Here is a 17391-nt window from a genome sequence, read left to right as displayed (position 1 = left end):
TACAGCCGTGACACAAACATACATGCTTACTGGAAAATACTTGGGGTTTTTTTCCTTTTATAAGGTTTTATGTGTGCTTAATTTAATGCCTTTTATTTAATCTTCAGGTTCTAGGTGATCACTTTAAAATATACCCTGTATTTTTCAAAGTTCTGTCTGCCATCTTATGAATATGATATCTAGGTAGGTGGGGCGAAAAGAGATTTTGAAATAATGTAAATTCATTTTCTTAATGAGCTTTGATGTCTGATTTTTTTTCTTGAGTAGATGGAGAAGCTCTAATAATTAACTATAGTAATCTAATTAATAGTTTCTTAATTTTTTTCATAGTATATATTTCTGACTAATTTCCTCTGACAGTTGCAATATTGGTAATACTTCTTTTTGTCACCATTAATGAAGAAATGTGCACCAAAATATCCTACAGTTTGGGGTATTTTTCTGACCCTGTGTCAAGCATGGTGACCTGTGGGAAACCTGTAACTATGAGGTTTGCCTTCCAGTGAAACTTGTTCTGCTTCTTAACACAGAGAGTGTTTGAATTATTAAAAAGACCAACCCCAAAACCAACCCAATGAACAGTACTGCAACAAACAGTCACTAGTGACTATGAGTTTGAGTGCTTTGATTTTTGTCTATTTTGAGCTGTTGGATTTTTTTTTTTTTTCCTGGGCAATGGTGTTCTCCTTTTGTCTGAAAAATCCTGTCCCTACTTAGATGCTCCAAACTGGGAATGGCCAGTTGTCGCGGGTTCGGTTTGTAACCGGGCGGAAACACCAATTTAGTGTAGTGGTTTGGTCCAAAATACTCATTACTGTTTATCTGCTGTGAGATAAGAATTAGGAGAAATGCAAAACAGGCACCAAACTTGAAAGAATATAAAGAAGTTTATTAACAGACCTAAAAGAAGAAAAAAAAATTATACCACCTTCAGAACTCTCCTCCTCCCCCCACCTTCCTCCCTTCTCCCACTGACAATGTAAAAAGACAACCCTTAAGATGTTCAGTCTGTTACCACTTCCATAATAACCTTGTTCAGTCCATTTAGAAAGAGAAGTCTCTTCTTGCTCATGCTATGAAAACATTATCACAACGAGACAGCCGCCCACTTCCAAATATTGTTCAGTCCATTTAGGAAGAGGAGTCTCTCTGCCTGCGTGTGAGTCCTTTCCCCCGACTTGCAGCTTTTCCCGCAACTGCTTTCAAGGGTCCACTCTTGAAGTTTTTTGGGGTACAATTTTAAGGTTGAGCCGTTCAGAAACAAAAACAGAGGCCCTTCTCCTTCCCTGGGAGCAAAGGGTCTTCATCATCTTCATCTTTAAGACTATCTCTGGGAGCATCTCTAGGGACTGAGGTTTTCTCCTTTCCCGTTTGGAGCAAAAGTCCTCATCTGGTTCATCTCTCCCTGTCCAAACTTCTCATGAAATTACAGCTGCGTCAGCATCTGCCTATCTCAGCACAGGTGCTTTTGCTCACGAGTTGAACACTCCACCCCCCATATCTTCATGAAATTACAACAGGATACTCTGATATATCATAGCTTCACAACAGAATTTCAGCTTTAAGCATCTCCTCTCTCTCTTCCCTCAGGTTTTCAGCTCTTCACAGCAATAAAAAGGGTTAATCTCACCTCGGCCTTGCAGCTTTGCAGCTGGAATGTTGAATTTTTCTTATCGCAGTGGAGAGGGGGGAGAGCTGAGCCGCTCCGGCTGCCCACGGCAAGGCAGTGGGGGAGGTTCCACGGCTGGAACAGGTCCATCGACTCCAGGATGGCCGTGGCCCGGCCCGGCCTGGCCCAAGCAGGGCCTGGCCGGGCCCGCTGGCCCCCACACGGGGCCCGCAGCCACCTGTCCCAGCGCCGGAAACGAGAGAGAGCTTGGAGGGGGAGTTTGCCTATTCTTAAATGTGGATAACAGAGGTGATCACAACTTTAAGTGGCTTAGAGAATTGTCCATATTCAAACTGGCCAGCTGATAGGTTCTTTCAGTTCCCAGAGGAAACTGTAAGCACCCCTTAGCAAGGACGTCCCTTCTGGGACTATGCTTGCTAACCTATGACACCGGTCACAGTTGTTTTGGCAAGATTAGTAAATCAGACCCTTCACATGCAAGACACTATAAAAGTTTGTGTATTTATTATTTTATCCTTTTGCATGCAATCACCTGTGCCATGGAGTGGTGGTCCTGCAGTGACACTGCTCAGGCTTGAGCCTTAGTGTCACAGAGAAGGATTTGAGGAGTTTCCTGGCTGGCTGGGCAATCGATTTCCTTACTGACCACTGCAGCTGCTGCAGTTTCAAAGAGGAAATCCATGCCTATTGTCATGATTTATTCATGGAAAGGTGTTGTAATTACTCTGTGCCCAGTGTGTCAGGAGCAGCACAGCTCCTCAGTGCTCTCAGCCTCCCCCCAGATGTGGTTCCTGACCCACAGCAGCTGAAGGGGGAGGAAAATGTTATTGCTGAAGCATGTTCTGACTCTGGCTGCCATAAAGACCTTCTTGCAGTGTCCTGCTTAGCTCTAGTTGGGGGAGTTAAAAATTACATCAGCAAGTTCACCTGCAAATCCTGCTTTAGTGGAAGTGGTTCAGATTTTTATACATTAAAATTTTTGTTGTTTCATAGAGATAACTTCAAATTACAATTATATTATTTTTTAAAATAATAAGTAGTGAACTACATTATTATTATTATTATTATTAATATGATTTTCCTATCCACGGGGTAAAAATCATGCTGTATTTTGCAGTCTGCTTCCAAGTTGATCTGACTTGAGAAAAATCCCACTTGCTATGTTTTGCTGCTGCTGAGCAGACTGGGAAGGCCCAGAGCCCAAGATACGGTTTCAGGCCAAATCCTGCCAAATCTGTTCTGGGGAGAACTTCTCCATCACTGTTGCTGGAGAAGTTGAAAAGCTCTGACCATTTTGTTTGTAAAAAAAGTCATGGTTGCTGTCAGAGTGATTCTTCTGAGAGCCCTCTTCACTTCCCACCACCCCACAGGTAAAAGGGAGATAACTCCAAGTTTCTGCATTATTCAGAGCAGACAGAAAGTGACTTTGTGTATAGGGAGATAGATGCACACAGAAAATCAACTATGTCTTGGTGTTTTGAATGAAGATTTAAAATAGTGAGACTCTGTAAGGATGTTTTAGAAATGGTGAGGTGTAAATGCTATGGACATATCAGACACCTAAATTCTCGTAGGCTTTTGACCTTGAGGTTACATAAAACATTCAAGTCACTGCTTACACCAAGTTCTGTCCCATCAAATGGTATTAACTGAATTCACCTGTAGCTACTGAAGCAACTGTTTCAGGTTGAAAGTTGACTTTAATTCTTATTTTCTGGATGTAAACTAATGTGTAAATGTAAAAGGTAAAAAAGAGCTACTAAAGAAGAATGGTTAGTAAAACCCACAGTTCTTCTCATCTTTCTGTCTGGCAAACTTGAAACAGGAAGAGAATCATTGTGTCTGTAGCTCAGATAAAGTCAGCAAGAGAATATCTGTATTATACTGACAGCAATGTAGAAGTGCACAAGCCAGCTAGAACAACAGTCAGCTCAGACTTCACTGAGTGTTAAACAACTCCCTTTCCTGTCATGGCAGTGACATTTGCACAACCAGGCTGTCCATCTCCTGGTAGGTTGATAGATTTCTGAGATAATAGTGAAAGGCGTATATCTACTGAAACTGATCTACATAAGGAATTACCACTTTTTGCAAAGAGCTTGCAATGTACTTTAGGCATCACAAGAAGGATTAAAGTACATTCTCACAACTGAACTTCAACCATGTGTTTAAAATTAGTGTGGTGTCCTCTCTTTAAAATGATTTGGCCATCCAAGTGCAACACAGCTGCGATGGACTCAATGACCCTGATTCTCCAGACTTTGTTGTTGAAGACCTTGTCTTCTCATGTCTCCTATTCTCTCTGAGATTTTTAGTTCTTCTGTATGTACAGCTTTGCTGTAAGATAGTCAAGATAATTTGTAACTTAAACTATTGATATTTGTTATTTTCCAGTTTGTGTTTTCCTAATTTTTTTTTTCCTTTGGAAGCATAAGGTTACCTTAAGAAAACATATACTACTTACAATAGAAGCCCTGAAAGTAGTCCATGGACATGGAAGATTTCTGTGGTCAGTGAGACTTGTTCATTTGAGCTAAGGAATGCTGTTCTATGTACTAATGTGCATTTTTGTGGGAAGGCTCACTGTTTATCCATTCGAAGATTTCCCCAGAGCTGCACATTTTTAGGACTTAGGACTTCAGATTCATAATGTTACAATTTCCTCCTCCTTAAAGTCTTCACTTCCGCTGACACAATGAAGTGTGGTCCTGCTTATTTGTATTGGCTGTCATATTAACATACCACTAAATACTTTCAAATATTTTAAGCTTGTGAAAAAAATTAGGGCTGTCTTAAAAATTGTTTCTTATTTGAATTGTGTCAGCATAACAATGTGCTAACAATGTAAAGGATGTTCTCTCATCACATATTGACTTCCACCATTCTTAAGATACAATTTGTGTTTTCTGGAGTGGTCTACAGGCCCTCAAAGCATCAGAACAAATTCTGAAACTTGTTACATGGGGGTGGGTTTTCACTTGTGTTGAATATGAGCCCATTGTCTGAGTTGATGTTGATCCTCTGGAGTGCAGAGATGATCCGAATTTGCAATCTTTATACTTTTTACTCCTGGTTACAAAGGCAGAAGTGGGATGTACTCTCCACATGCAGGTAGCTTTATCTTTCTTTCCTAAGTTTTTGTACTTTAAACTTACTCTTGGTGACTTTTTTCCAAGTGTATTTGGAAAAGATGAATTGTCACACTATATAAAGTGTGAACTTAGGGAGGGAAAAGCTGCTTAGCTGCTTGTCCTCATCTGTGTAACAGAAATCAAGGCTTTTCCACAGCTATTAAGTATAATGTATTGAAGGCAGCTCTTCCTTTATGTTGCTGATAAGAACATGGTTTTGGGTTAGCAAAAATGAGAAACGGCTAACTTTTTTGAGGTTCAGTAATGTATTGCTCTTAGTACTTGTCTACACTGTGACAACCTTCTGGAGAATTAAATCAATTTTCATTTCTACAGAGCAAAGTAAGAAAAATAGTTTAGGTTACCATGGTAGCTAGTGCACTTAGTCTAACTGGAGAAGGTAGGCAGGTTGCAATTTTTTTATTCTGCATCTGGGCTTCTGAATGCCAAAGAACAGATGACAGGCAAACTGGAGCTAACTCAAGCAGATTTCTACAGCAGTTTTTAGCAACTGTCTTGTAAGAAAAGTTTTCTTTTTGCCTAGTTTGTACTACTTTTTGTAGGTAATAGTATTGAATCCTACTTTAGCAGATTTTAAATAAATACAATAATTTTTTCTCCTTATATTCATAAAAGTTCTTAAAAGTCATTATAAGATAAATTGAAGGTAAGCCAAATTTTGCTTACCTGGGAGGCAAATGACTATCACTTCAGGAACTGCAAGTGCATTAAATACAGTTAACAACCACTTCTCTTGAGTAAAGAGCTTCAACTCACGAAAGTCTTACCTCAGTTGCTAAGTAGTACTGTGGCTTGTTCTGACAAGGGTCTGGTGCCTTCTTATGAACGGTGGCAAGCTCATTCAGTGCTCCCAGGGAGTACCTTTGTGCCCTTCTGGCAAAGGGAAAGCAAAATCGTTGAGGAATAAAAAAGGAATGTAGTCATGCAGCCATAGTCAGATTGATCACTATGCTTATTGTAGTTAAATTCCTCTTCTTAATACAGATGTGCCTGTAAAAATAAATTTAAATGTTTAGTGGATTAATCATATGCAGTTCTAGAGAACAAGTGAAGATTATGGTAGTGATTTTTCCCTGAATTGTGTTGTTAACATTCTGTGGTCAGACAGTGTTAAAACTGTGGCTAAAACAGACATATTTCAGTGAGACACTGGCCAATTGTAAATTATGAAGTAGTATCTATATGAAGGCAGACAAGTATTTAATTCCTTCCCTATCAGCCAGAGGATCTTCCATGCTGTGAGCAGTGCCTAGTCACATGTTTCTGAATGGCTATCTATTCACTCTGACCTTACACAGAGCAACAGAAAACAGATGTCTTAGCATTTTGCCAAGTTTCTTGCTCTCAATTTAGGAACAATTCCTCACGCACAGGGAGGTTTTTGTTAATTTCTTTCAGATGATGATAGAGCACTTCACATTATGTAGGAAGCCTGATCACCTCTTTCCACAGAAATAAATACTAACAGTTGATCATTCCCATCACTTTTATAAGAAATGCCATGTCTTAGAGTCAGCTTATCGTGTGAGTGCTGTAAGAGCTCTTTGGGAAAAAGCAGCCTGTTACTCTGCAAGAGCTCTGCTCTGCATCTTTCTATTTTTACATTCTGGTAGAGAACTTCTGGAGACACAGCTAAAGGTGTTTGGTGAGAAAAGACTGATAGAAACTTGACGACTTGCATTGCTAAAAACAAGACTTGCTAGTTTCCTCAGTAATATGGATATTACTGAGAAGCCTATGAATTCCCTGACATTGCCCATAATCTGAAGATGCTGAGCAATTTCAGCATCTTTCAGGATCTGCTGAAGGTTCTGTTAACTGAGGAGAACCCTGCAGGAGATATGAAGACACTCAAATTAAGCTGTTTTCCTAAATTGTGTAGACTTAAAAAAACACCATTATATTCAGTTGTTGATATGTTAATGGAGGCTTACTGCCCAAAATTAGGGAACTTCCCACTGACTTTTGATCATTTCCATAAAATAGTGCAAATAATTTCAAGAGATTTAAGGTATATAAGGTGAAAGTGGCTTATACCATTTCATGGGTTTTAAGCAGAGGAAGAAACACCTGCCTTTAAATCACTTAGAATGATTACAGTGTATAGGCAAGGTTTGAGCTATGTTAGAAGGTATTTTTGCTGGTTTCACTTTTTTTTTTTTCTTAATTCCAGAAGAGGAATTAAAAACTCAGGTATCAAAGGAATTGTTTTCTCTTCTGAGACAGAATAGTAATAACCCTGTGAATTAAGCTATGGTGAGACACGTTTTGGTAAGGAAGAAAGTCACATAACTCAAGGTATTAAACTCCTGCTTGCCAGAGAGACAGAGGGATGAGTTAAATAGTTTGTCTTTCTCCTAACTTTCTGAATTTTATCTGTTAACCTGTAACCATTTTCCATGCCAAAATCTTGTATAATGGCAAACATCTGTTTGTACAGTGCCTTTTGTGTAAGATAGCACAGAGATGGAAGGAGAGTCCTAGTTGTGGCTGCTATTTGGAAGTCAGCTTGGAAATCCAGCATGTTCTAAGGGGAAGGAACTAACTTGCTGCTTATGAGCTCCCAAAACATACCCAGACAGCTGTTTCAAGGTGTCATAGTCTTGTGGACATGACAGAAGCTGCATGGTGAAAGTTATGCAGAGGAAGAGAGGAGGTGTTTCACACATTAATTGGTAGAAATTTTCCACTGTCAAACCATATAGAATTTCAAATACGGTCTGGAAAAAGTTCAGTCTCACTTTGCGTCTACTCCAACAGTAATAGAGGTTGCAAATGAGTGTTGTAAATGAGCCCTTTTGAGAACCAATGGCAATCTCTTTCTTTTCCTGAAAAGTGAAGAAGTGGATTAAATTAATCTGTCCAGACCTAGTTGGACTTGGTGATCTTTATGGATCCCTTCCAGCTTGAGATATTCTGTGGTTCTGTGATTTATCCTTATTGCTGAACTGCTGCTGCTCCCCAGGGTGGCCGTGGGTTTGCACCTGCAGTGCAGATACCACCTCAATGCACTATGGAATGTGTTTGTTGGCATTTCAACTATTTTGCTGGAAGAATTACAGATGGAAGAAATTTCAACTTGTATTCCAGGATTTCAGTGAGACATCCTCATCTGTTGGCAGCTTTTTTGCTTTTTGTTTCCCTCCTGTGCCTGCTATCTTTGCCAGTTCTAGCTATGGACGTGTGTAGAAGTGCCTTCAAACTCCCCTTTGTCTGCTGTGGTCTGTGTGTTCCATCAAAGGATCAGATCAGAAGTAACTGAATCCCTGCGAGTATTCAGGCAGTGCTAGACTGATGTGGAGAAAGGGTCAGGAAAGCAGAAGTAAGTCCTTTCCAGTCAGCCATTCACCATGTACATGACCAAAACCCAACAATTAATAATGCAAAATACAGATTGTTTCATGGGCCACAAGTAAAATTTTTCCATCACAAAATGCTTTCTGTTCAGAGAAAACAATTTCCTTAGAACAGTTTCCTCAGATGCACTTCTTTTTTCTCTTTTTTCCCAAGTGCTTTGCAATGTGAGTTAGTGGTGAAGTTGCTAATATTCTTCCAAAGTGGAGTATTGCCTTCCCTAACAATAGTGTTACATGATTTTATGGCATGAAGTTTTCTCTGGTAGGTGGATAAATACAGGAATCTAATGCCCAGCATGTGCAGTGACTGGCAGCAGGCCCCTGTGCCCCTTTTGGCAAGGAAACTTATGGTCTCATCCTGACTTCAGTGCCAGGATAATGTGGGAATCTGGTAGCCCCTGGGCTGCAATAGGAGCCCAAGAAAAGGGGAGTGTGCTCTACCCAGTTACCTGAAATGTTTCTCTGACTTTCTGCACTTGACTGAATTTCCTTCTCTGTTGGGTGATTCTGAATGTAATTTTTTTTTTCCATGTAAATTACACTTTTACTACTGTGAACAAAATGGTGCCTTTTTTATCTTCTCAAGTGTTAGAATTTTTAATGAGAATACTTTTATAATATAATTAATACTTCCTGTTATTCTAGAATAAAAACATTAGGAAATTAAATAGAAATATGCAAAGATTCTGACTTTCCAGCTGATACACTGTTTTAGATTATTTAGGGAAGTTTTAGGATATTTGCCTGCAATGTATTTTACAGCCTATAATAATAAATAAAACATTCAAAACTTTTCCTTTCAAATATTAATTGGAATTTCAGAAGATCTTGCTATGGCTACAAGTGCAATTTTGTAATGCCTATGCCTGAAACCTCCTATAAAGCTTTTGCTAATAGAACTCATTGCAAAAGGAAGTTAACCCTACATATCTCAAGGTGCAAAACAAAATGGCCTAATGCTATCTAAGTAACAAATCAGTTCTAAAACTGTGAAAGCTGTTCTTCATCTCACATTCCTGCCTGAGGAAATTTGAACTGAATGTCAAGATGTAACTACTGTAATACTGCCCAGCAAATAATATTAATGTCAGCTCTGGCCTCACAGTGAATCCATTTTCTTCTCTTTTCTTTCTGTTGATGTTTCTAATATGAAAAAGAAGTCAGGTATCCTAAGACAAGATCATTTGCACCCCAAACTTGTCTGTGTACTGTATAGATTCAGTATTATTTTGGAAGGGGGATATCTCCACTAGGTAACAAAAGAAAAAAATTGTGCACAGTAATCAGATGCCATTTGTAATGGACCATAAAGGGGCCAGTGAGGGCAACACGCTTGGGAGCTGGAAAAGTCTGTTTTGTAAGGTGTGTGGGATTTTGGTGTGGCTAGGAATTACAGTCATACCAGTGGCAGAGGCATGCACATCAGGAGGGTGTAATGGAAGAACATTTCTCTCCTACAGGTCTTTTATTCAAATTTCTTAAAAAACCCTTGTGGAAAACTTCAGAACATTAGCTCTTTTGAACTGAATGTGAGGCTTGGGGTAAAAATGCAAATAAGTAAATGTTTCTCAGCCTAGAATTTGCTTCCCAATTTTTAATTCTTGTTAGTTTTTGTAACAGGATAATTCCTTTCTCTGCCTCAAAGATGTGACCTCCCCCCAAGCCCCAACACTCTTTTTTTTTTCCCCCCCTCCTAGGGAAAACTAACCCAAACTGAAAGGTGATATCCAAGATAGCAAGATATAAAACTATGCAACATGCTAGTAAAAGTACTGAGATATTATTAATATGAGGGTGGTTTAAGAACAGATTGATGCCTGATCTGCATGAAAAGATATCACCATCCATACAGTATAATCACTTTAAGAAATGCTTTAATGGCAGGAGGAAAGTGCTGTGGTTTTGTACGGTTTTGTTTTTGTTGTCTGGTTTGATTCAAACTTCCCTGCAAGCCAGTTAGCCCTCTTGTACAGAAGGAGAATGTATTGTGGACTATGCCATCAAATATGTTGGGACCAATAAATATGTTGGGACAATGGGCAGAAACTGATGCACAGGGAGTTCTACCTGCAAATGAATATGAGCTTCTTTACTGTGCAGTGACTGGGCACTGGAACAGATTGCCCTGAGAAACTGTGGAGTATCCCTCACTGGAGATACCCAAGAAGTGTCTGAACACAATCCTGTGCAATGTGATCTAGGATGACCAGACATGGTCCTTTCCAACCTTACCCATTCTGTGATTCTATGAAAATTGTGTATGTTTCAGATCATATCACTACTGATGCCAGAAAAATTCTACTGAATGTGGGCATCCTGCAGAGACTTCCATTTATACCAGAGTCACAATGATGACATCAAAGTTTCAGACAACTTTAAGGGCCAAGTCATGTCAATCTGTGTAGGTTAAAAATGTGTTTCAGTACAGAGCATGGCCAACAATCACCAGCATGAAAGAGATGCTCCCTAACCACAGCTGGGAAATCTGTAGACAAACACTGAAAATCACCAATTTCAACAAAAAGGTTTCTCTGAGGTGTCATTTCGTGTCATGTACAGAGATCACACAAAGTAGTGAGTAGCCTAAGATCAGGAGAATGGCAAAGATGTGACTACATTTGTCTCCTTCCTAATTGCTCATCTCCTGGCTGCCCTCCTCTCTCATTTTGTCTGTTTCTAGAGAAAGTTTTTGGAAGACTTTTGTATTGTCTGAATGCATCATGTAAAAGTTTGGTGAAAAGTCAAAAATGTTCATATCTGGGAGGAGACAACAGTGTCCCACTCATTCCTGTGTCACCCTATTCTTTTGGTATTATTATGGCAATGTGCAGACTCTTAAATGCATTTTCTCATTTTTTCCTCATATTATTTTCCAGTTGTCATCCCAATCTTTTCTCTTAATTTGCATCTGGTTTTCTTAGTGCTTTCCACCACTCTTGCATTTCTTGTCTGCTAATTTCTTTCCTTTATCTCATCTTTACTTTTTTTTTCCTTTCAGAAAAATTTGAAACGTGGAGTTTTAACATGGACTATAAACTGGTCAATTATTCACCTTTATCTCCACTTAAAAATGTTGGTGTCAGCAGTAATAGGAGAAGGGGAACTTTCTCAGGAATGCTGCAGGCAGTGGCAGAAGATGGAGGTCACTAATACTAGAAAGAGCAGCCTTTACAAAGGGGCCTGAGAAGTAAAAATCTGCACCAAAAGTCATATGTAATTGTTCGTTTTAAATTCAAAATGTTAGTGGCAACAACAGTAACAATTGGTTTTAATTCTCTTTCAGCAACAAGAGCAAGACCCAACTAACTTATACATTTCCAATCTGCCTCTTTCAATGGATGAGCAGGAGCTTGAGAACATGCTGAAGCCCTTTGGGCAGGTTATCTCTACAAGGATACTGCGGGACTCGAGTGGGACAAGCCGTGGTGTTGGCTTTGCAAGGTACTTCGGTGGTGTTAGCCATGCTGGCAGCCTTTTTCCTTTGTTTTGATTGAAAAGGCAAGAATAGGTGGAAAAGGCAGAAATTAATGAAAATTATAAAGTTGGTAAAGAGAAGGGAGATTGAGATGGAGTTATCCAGCAGGGTTTTGTTAATTCTTCCTTTGGTAAAGCTGTGTCTCATCTTGCTTAGGTGGCTAAATTTAAATGCATTGCTCTTACTGAACAATTATCTAGAATAAGAATTCGCTCTAAACCACTTCCTTCTCTTTTCTGTACTTCTCCTTTCTCCTCTATCCCTGAACCAGTAAGCAAGAGTTACATGATGCTTCACAGAGACTTGTCCTGTGACTTTTCTGGCTTTTGAAGTTTGAATCCAAGTCAGCAGACCAGAAGGAAGAACCTTCTTCCCCACCCCCACTCCTTTTTTTTTTTTGTTTTTCTTCATTAGTTCCTTGGAGAAAATGAACTCATCATTGCCCTTTGAACATCAGCCCTTTGAATTTTCAGGCTCATTAACATGATGTCAACTGGGAAAGAAAATATTTTTATTCACTTACAGTAGATCTCATCCTAAAATATTTGTGTGCTAAGTCAAATATCTCACCCCAATCAACAGAACGAGTATTTTCCATAAATTAGTGGATACCTCCCAAATATTCTGTCCATATGAGTCCACTTTTTCTCAGTTAATGCAGTTATTTTTTCTGGGATCTCTTCATCAAAGTCTTTTCTGTGCTGCTTTTATTTATCTAAGTCCTGTTTTAAACCTAATATAACAATCAAAATTTAGAGGCTTTAAATTGAAGGTTTCTATTATCAAAAATAAGAGCATGCTTTGAGCAAAGAATTGGGATTCTCAAAATATGGTGAAAAATCTCTGTGAAGTGAAATTTCAGTAATTCAGATGTTCAGCCAATATTAAAATAGCTCTGTATTTGAACAAATAGCAGAATCTAAAATTAGTGCACAGAAAAGAACTGAGCAAATTTATCTCCTGATGAGGCCAAAAGGTTTAGGGGTTGGTTTTCCTGTGAGTTGGCCAGGGGGTATTTCATAGCACTGTGATTTCTACTTTTCTCTTTTTTTAAATCTCTCCCCCATAAGTGCCCTGACGCCCAACTTTATATGCTTGTCACACTGTCCAGTTTCAAGAAGGTATAACAAAGGAACAAATTTAGAAATAATTGAACAATATTCATTATTTAAGAGTGGAAAACCAGCAGGTTTGGGCTTTGCTAAAATTTCTTCCTGTCCCCTTTAAAAAAATCAACAAGTGTTTGTCATATTTTTTGGGTAAAATTAATTGGACATTTTAATTTCATTCATATAGCTGTGTTTTATATGTAGCTTTCACTTTTTGGTACTGTGAAGGGTAGAATCCAGTAACACCCACTCTAAAATTCAGTAGGCATTTTGAATTCATTCAGTCTCTTCTCCCTAAACTTGTTTACCACCTCTACCTTGAATCAGTGTTATGGTAGGAAATATGAGAGGATATATTTTTTCTAATATAGCTGGAAGTGTTCTAGAATCATATGCAAAAGTCCAAAAGACTTGTGGGTATCCAAAACCTCACTTGTATTGAAAACATTAAAATAGATAGTTTTAAAGTACTTCCTCAATAGTTTCTCTGTTATGCATTTTATGTGTTATATATACGGGTGAAGTTATTTTTATATAAATCTTTATTTATATACATGCGTATGGTATACGTAAGTTATAGGATAAATATTGCTCCTGTATCTAATTAGAACTTCTTTCCTGCTGCAAGGTGAACATTTTTTTCTTGTATTGGAAAATTTTTGGATAAATATTAATTAAAGTTAAAATTTTCCAAGAAACCTGTAGACATTAAATAAATATTTTAATTTCTTGCCTTTGGGAGACTTTTATTAGTTTAATAGGGAGTAATGTATTTTATCAAGTCCAGACTTGAGTCTGAAACTAAATTATATTGTTTGTTTCATGTGAGACAAAAAAAAAATTCGATTTCTTTCATCCTGATTCAACAATCCAGAACTTCTGAATATTCTCTAAGAGATATTTTTTGAATCCTTAGAAAAACCTCTTGTTCAGTGTGGTATTTTGGTGATTTTGGTTGTTGTCTATGATTGTATTTTGTCAGCCTGTGCAGAAAGGCTATCATAATTAAAAAGATGCCAAGACTTACTAATTTTTAGTCCCAGTTCTTTGCTGCTGAGGCCATTGGCCTAATTTGTAGGTATGAATTACAGAACTTAATGAACAAATGAAAAGAAATTATCTGTACAATTTTGTTGTACTTGCACATCTCAGTTGTTCACTGCAGCTGAGTCCAAGCTGGCAGTTGGGGCTGACACATCCAGAGTGCAACATGAGGGTGTAGCCACAGCCTCCAGAGCCACTCCCAGGCCAGCAGGACCTCTCCAGCTGTCTGCCCAGTCTGTTAAGTCTAGATCTGACAGCATGAGTGCACAAACCTGTTCAAGATTTTGGATACATTCTCACTAGCCATCACAGCTGTGCTGGTATTGGCTCCTGTTTTGAACTTGGAGACAATTAAATAAGAGCCAGGTGCATCATTTAGTGGAGATGATGTGTATAAGCTAAAAGTTGCCAGGTCAGTTTGGGTCATGCAGTCAGGCAGGTTTATATTTGAGTTTATTACTCTTAAACTGCAGACAGTTCTGAATCCTCTCTGAAAAGTGGCGTTAACCTTTGCTGTGTGCAGCATGGGCACTAAGGATTCAGTTATGAGTGATAGTGAGTCAGTCCTTCTGCTTCTTTCAAGACAACAGAGGTACTTTATCCAGCTTGGACAGCTACAGTATAATTTCTGAGTAAATAAGAGTATTATTTTCAGTTTGGCACTGAGTTTGGTCTCAGAGCACATAAAATTTTAATTGAGTTTGGCTTTACCTTTCTGAAGTTATATGTTCTTAGAAAACATCTTCTCCATTGTTTACACATGGGAAAGCAAGCCACAGCAGTGAAGAGAGAAAAAGCAAGAAATACGCTTTAAAAAAAATCACAAACATGGGAATCTGGTTGAGTGTTTAATTTATGTAAATTATTCTTTATTTTCTTAGGATGGAGTCAACAGAAAAATGTGAAGCAGTGATTGCTCATTTTAATGGAAAATTCATAAAGACACCAGCAGGAGTTTCTGGTATGTTGCATATATTTCTTACAAGATGTATGAATAGGTTATTGCTTGCATGGTGGAAGCCTGTTACACTGATTGTTGTATCTGGCTTCTCGTTTAGAGGCAGGCTTATTAAAATTAAACTGTGTCTTTTTGGATGACTGTAATGCTTGCTTGGAACACACTATATGGCTTTTCTGTTGTAAACCTTTTCTAGGAATCTAGTAGTGTTCTCTCCTAGAAGAGAAACAAGCAGCTAAGATGCCAGCTATGTACAAATTTACATCCCACATAATCCCAGTTGAAGTGAGGAAACAAATAGCAGTACGAGAACAGAATTTGGCTGATTGTCCATGGACAGGGTTTTTTTCAGAGGCAAAAATTGGCTGGTTTTGTCATCTGTTGATGATTTTTTTGAAGTATTAAAAAAAAATATTTGCTTAGAAAAAAAAGGAATCTGCAGCAGTGCCTGGCACAATCGTTCACTGGGGAGCTGCGACTCTCAAGTCAGTGTAGGCTTTGAAGTCCTTCAAGAAAATGGAAGGAGATCAGCGTAGAATGCTGCTTCTAGAAATATTGTGCAAGGCAAAATTCAGAGAAGGCTTAGTACAATTTTGTTGTCACACCAAGTTCCTCATCAGTTTGTCTGCTTTGTCAGCACTGTTTCTAAGAGACAAAATGTATATTCCATGAACACTGAAGAATGAGGAGAGGAAATTCAGAGCTGCTGAGTAAAATAGAAAGTAAAGAGGACAATAAGGAAAGAATACGTGCCTGACATTCCAGGCAGCTTTCAGTAGGCATTTTATTGAGAATCCCAAGTGGGAATTTTACAAATTACAGTGTTGATGTGGTTGCTGAAGCTGCCTTTATCCCACTGGTGAAATGTTCTCTGCAGCCAGACCCTGTCACCAAGGAGGAGGAAAGTAGCCCTCGGCAGGCAGACAAGAATGCAGCTTGTTTAGTAAAACTCCAAACATGCCTCATCCCTGAAAGATTGCTCCAGTTTGAGGCAGTCTGTGCTGCTGTAAGGATGGAAAATGCTTCAGAGTACAGGAAACCACTCCCTTCAGCAAAACTAATCTAATGCAGTATTTTGACTTCCCTAGCCTTGCTTTTGCAGGCCCTTTGCATTGGGATTAATTGCTGAGATTATTATTTAGTTAAAACTTTGTTACGAAGTTTTGGTAAATTTAAGTGCACTGTTGCATTTGTTACTTTAGTTATAGTATTATTTTGACTTCATTACATTTAGTAAAAATGTTACAGCCTGTCTGTGTATCAACAGGCAGTAATGACACTAAAATACTGTAACAGAAGCTCCTATTAGTGCTTTTTAGTCTGTTAATTTTTATTTTCACTTGCATTCTCCTTTATCAATGAATGAGCCATCAAGCATGTCATTGCTAATCATGCTCTGTCTCTGGTGGGCCATTGCTGAAGCTGGAGTAGCACCCTTACATGAGGAGGTTCAACCAGGCAGAAATAAAAAGTTGCTGCATGGAATTGTAGAAACAATTTCTGCAGTATGAAGGAAACAATTAACATAAAAATGTGATGAATTAGGGACAAGAAATTTGTCCATTGTCTGAAAGTGGAAACTAAAGAGGGGTCTCAAGATGTAATCCACCTCACAGGCTTGAACTCCTAATGCTTACTTTGCAAAGTAGTTGTCCAGGCTCTCTGTCTAGAACAGGTAAAGAAAAACACACCTCCAGAGACTCTCCTTGTGGTAACAAAGGGTGTCTAGATCAGTCACTCAGAAATAGATAACTCCAAATGTCTGGAAGTCAGTTAAGTGAGATGGGGTCTCACCTTCCATGATACTGAAAAAGAGATGAATAATCAGGTGCATAAGGGACTTGTGAGAACCTTCGTTTTTAAAGACTCTCAATTTTGTTGTATAGGGTACAGCCTCTATTTCCATGCTGGTTCTGTGAAGTTTCACAGCTCCTTGCAAAGGTTTTTATGGAGTTCACATTCTTCCTGGAGTTCCATACTGCATAGCAAGCCACCTGTCCAATAGTGCAGTCTTATTAGAGAATTCAATTTATGCATAATACCATACTGCAGTCTGCCAAAAAGTGGCGCAGCCATGAGGCAACTGTGATTTTGGACTACCTGCACAGAGAAAACTGGATGGTAGTGGGAAAGCTCTTGAACAAACAAAGATTAGGAAACTGCTTTGAAATAGATTAGCAACCATTGGGATTATAAAGGATCAAGTTCAAACACATGCAAAACAAAATCGTAGAACTGGAACTATGTTTAAATTAAAACATTGTGTCCTAGAAACTTGGCTAAAATCAGCAAAGGGAGCTGGCTCTAAAAACACTGTTATCAGGATGAAGAGGGTAGGAGAGATGGGCCTGTATTGAAATAGGTGTGGGAGGAAGAACATTTGTTCAACAAAAACACACTTTCATAATGCAGCTTTGTTATTTTAACTAAGTTTGGGTTTAAATGGAAGAATGGGTCAAACAGTTATAGAAAGCATAGGTGAAACCTCCCCTGGAGCATGAGAGGATGGAACAAAAAAACCTCTAAGAATCTGAGAAGGCTGGGGATTAACACAGGATGGTCACAAAAGTGTCAACTCTAGAGTTAGGTGAGTGACTGGGCATTGATGATGCTGAGCAGGTTAAACCCAGATGTAACTGGCTATTCAGGCTTTATTTAGCTTAATGA

At 38.7% G+C, this 17391-nt stretch overlaps 1 protein-coding gene across 4 annotated transcripts in view; it reads left to right on the top strand.

Annotated features, from left to right (window-relative positions):
- Positions 1–17391, top strand: part of RBMS1 (RNA binding motif single stranded interacting protein 1) — a 148601-nt gene that overhangs the window by 108050 nt on the left and 23160 nt on the right. For all 4 annotated transcript variants that reach the window (XM_039555493.1, XM_039555492.1, XM_039555494.1 and 1 more), the window contains exons 5-6: positions 11422–11579; positions 14648–14727. In XM_039555493.1, coding sequence (XP_039411427.1) covers positions 11422–11579; positions 14648–14727 — 238 coding nt within the window. The remainder of the gene's footprint in view (positions 1–11421; positions 11580–14647; positions 14728–17391) is intronic.

Source organism: Corvus cornix, chromosome 7 (genome assembly GCF_000738735.6).
Source record: "Corvus cornix cornix isolate S_Up_H32 chromosome 7, ASM73873v5, whole genome shotgun sequence".
In the NCBI taxonomy this organism is placed as follows: domain Eukaryota; kingdom Metazoa; phylum Chordata; class Aves; order Passeriformes; family Corvidae; genus Corvus; species Corvus cornix.
The sequence above is the reverse complement of the archived record's forward strand: the minus strand, read 5'-3'. Positions and strand labels throughout refer to the sequence as shown.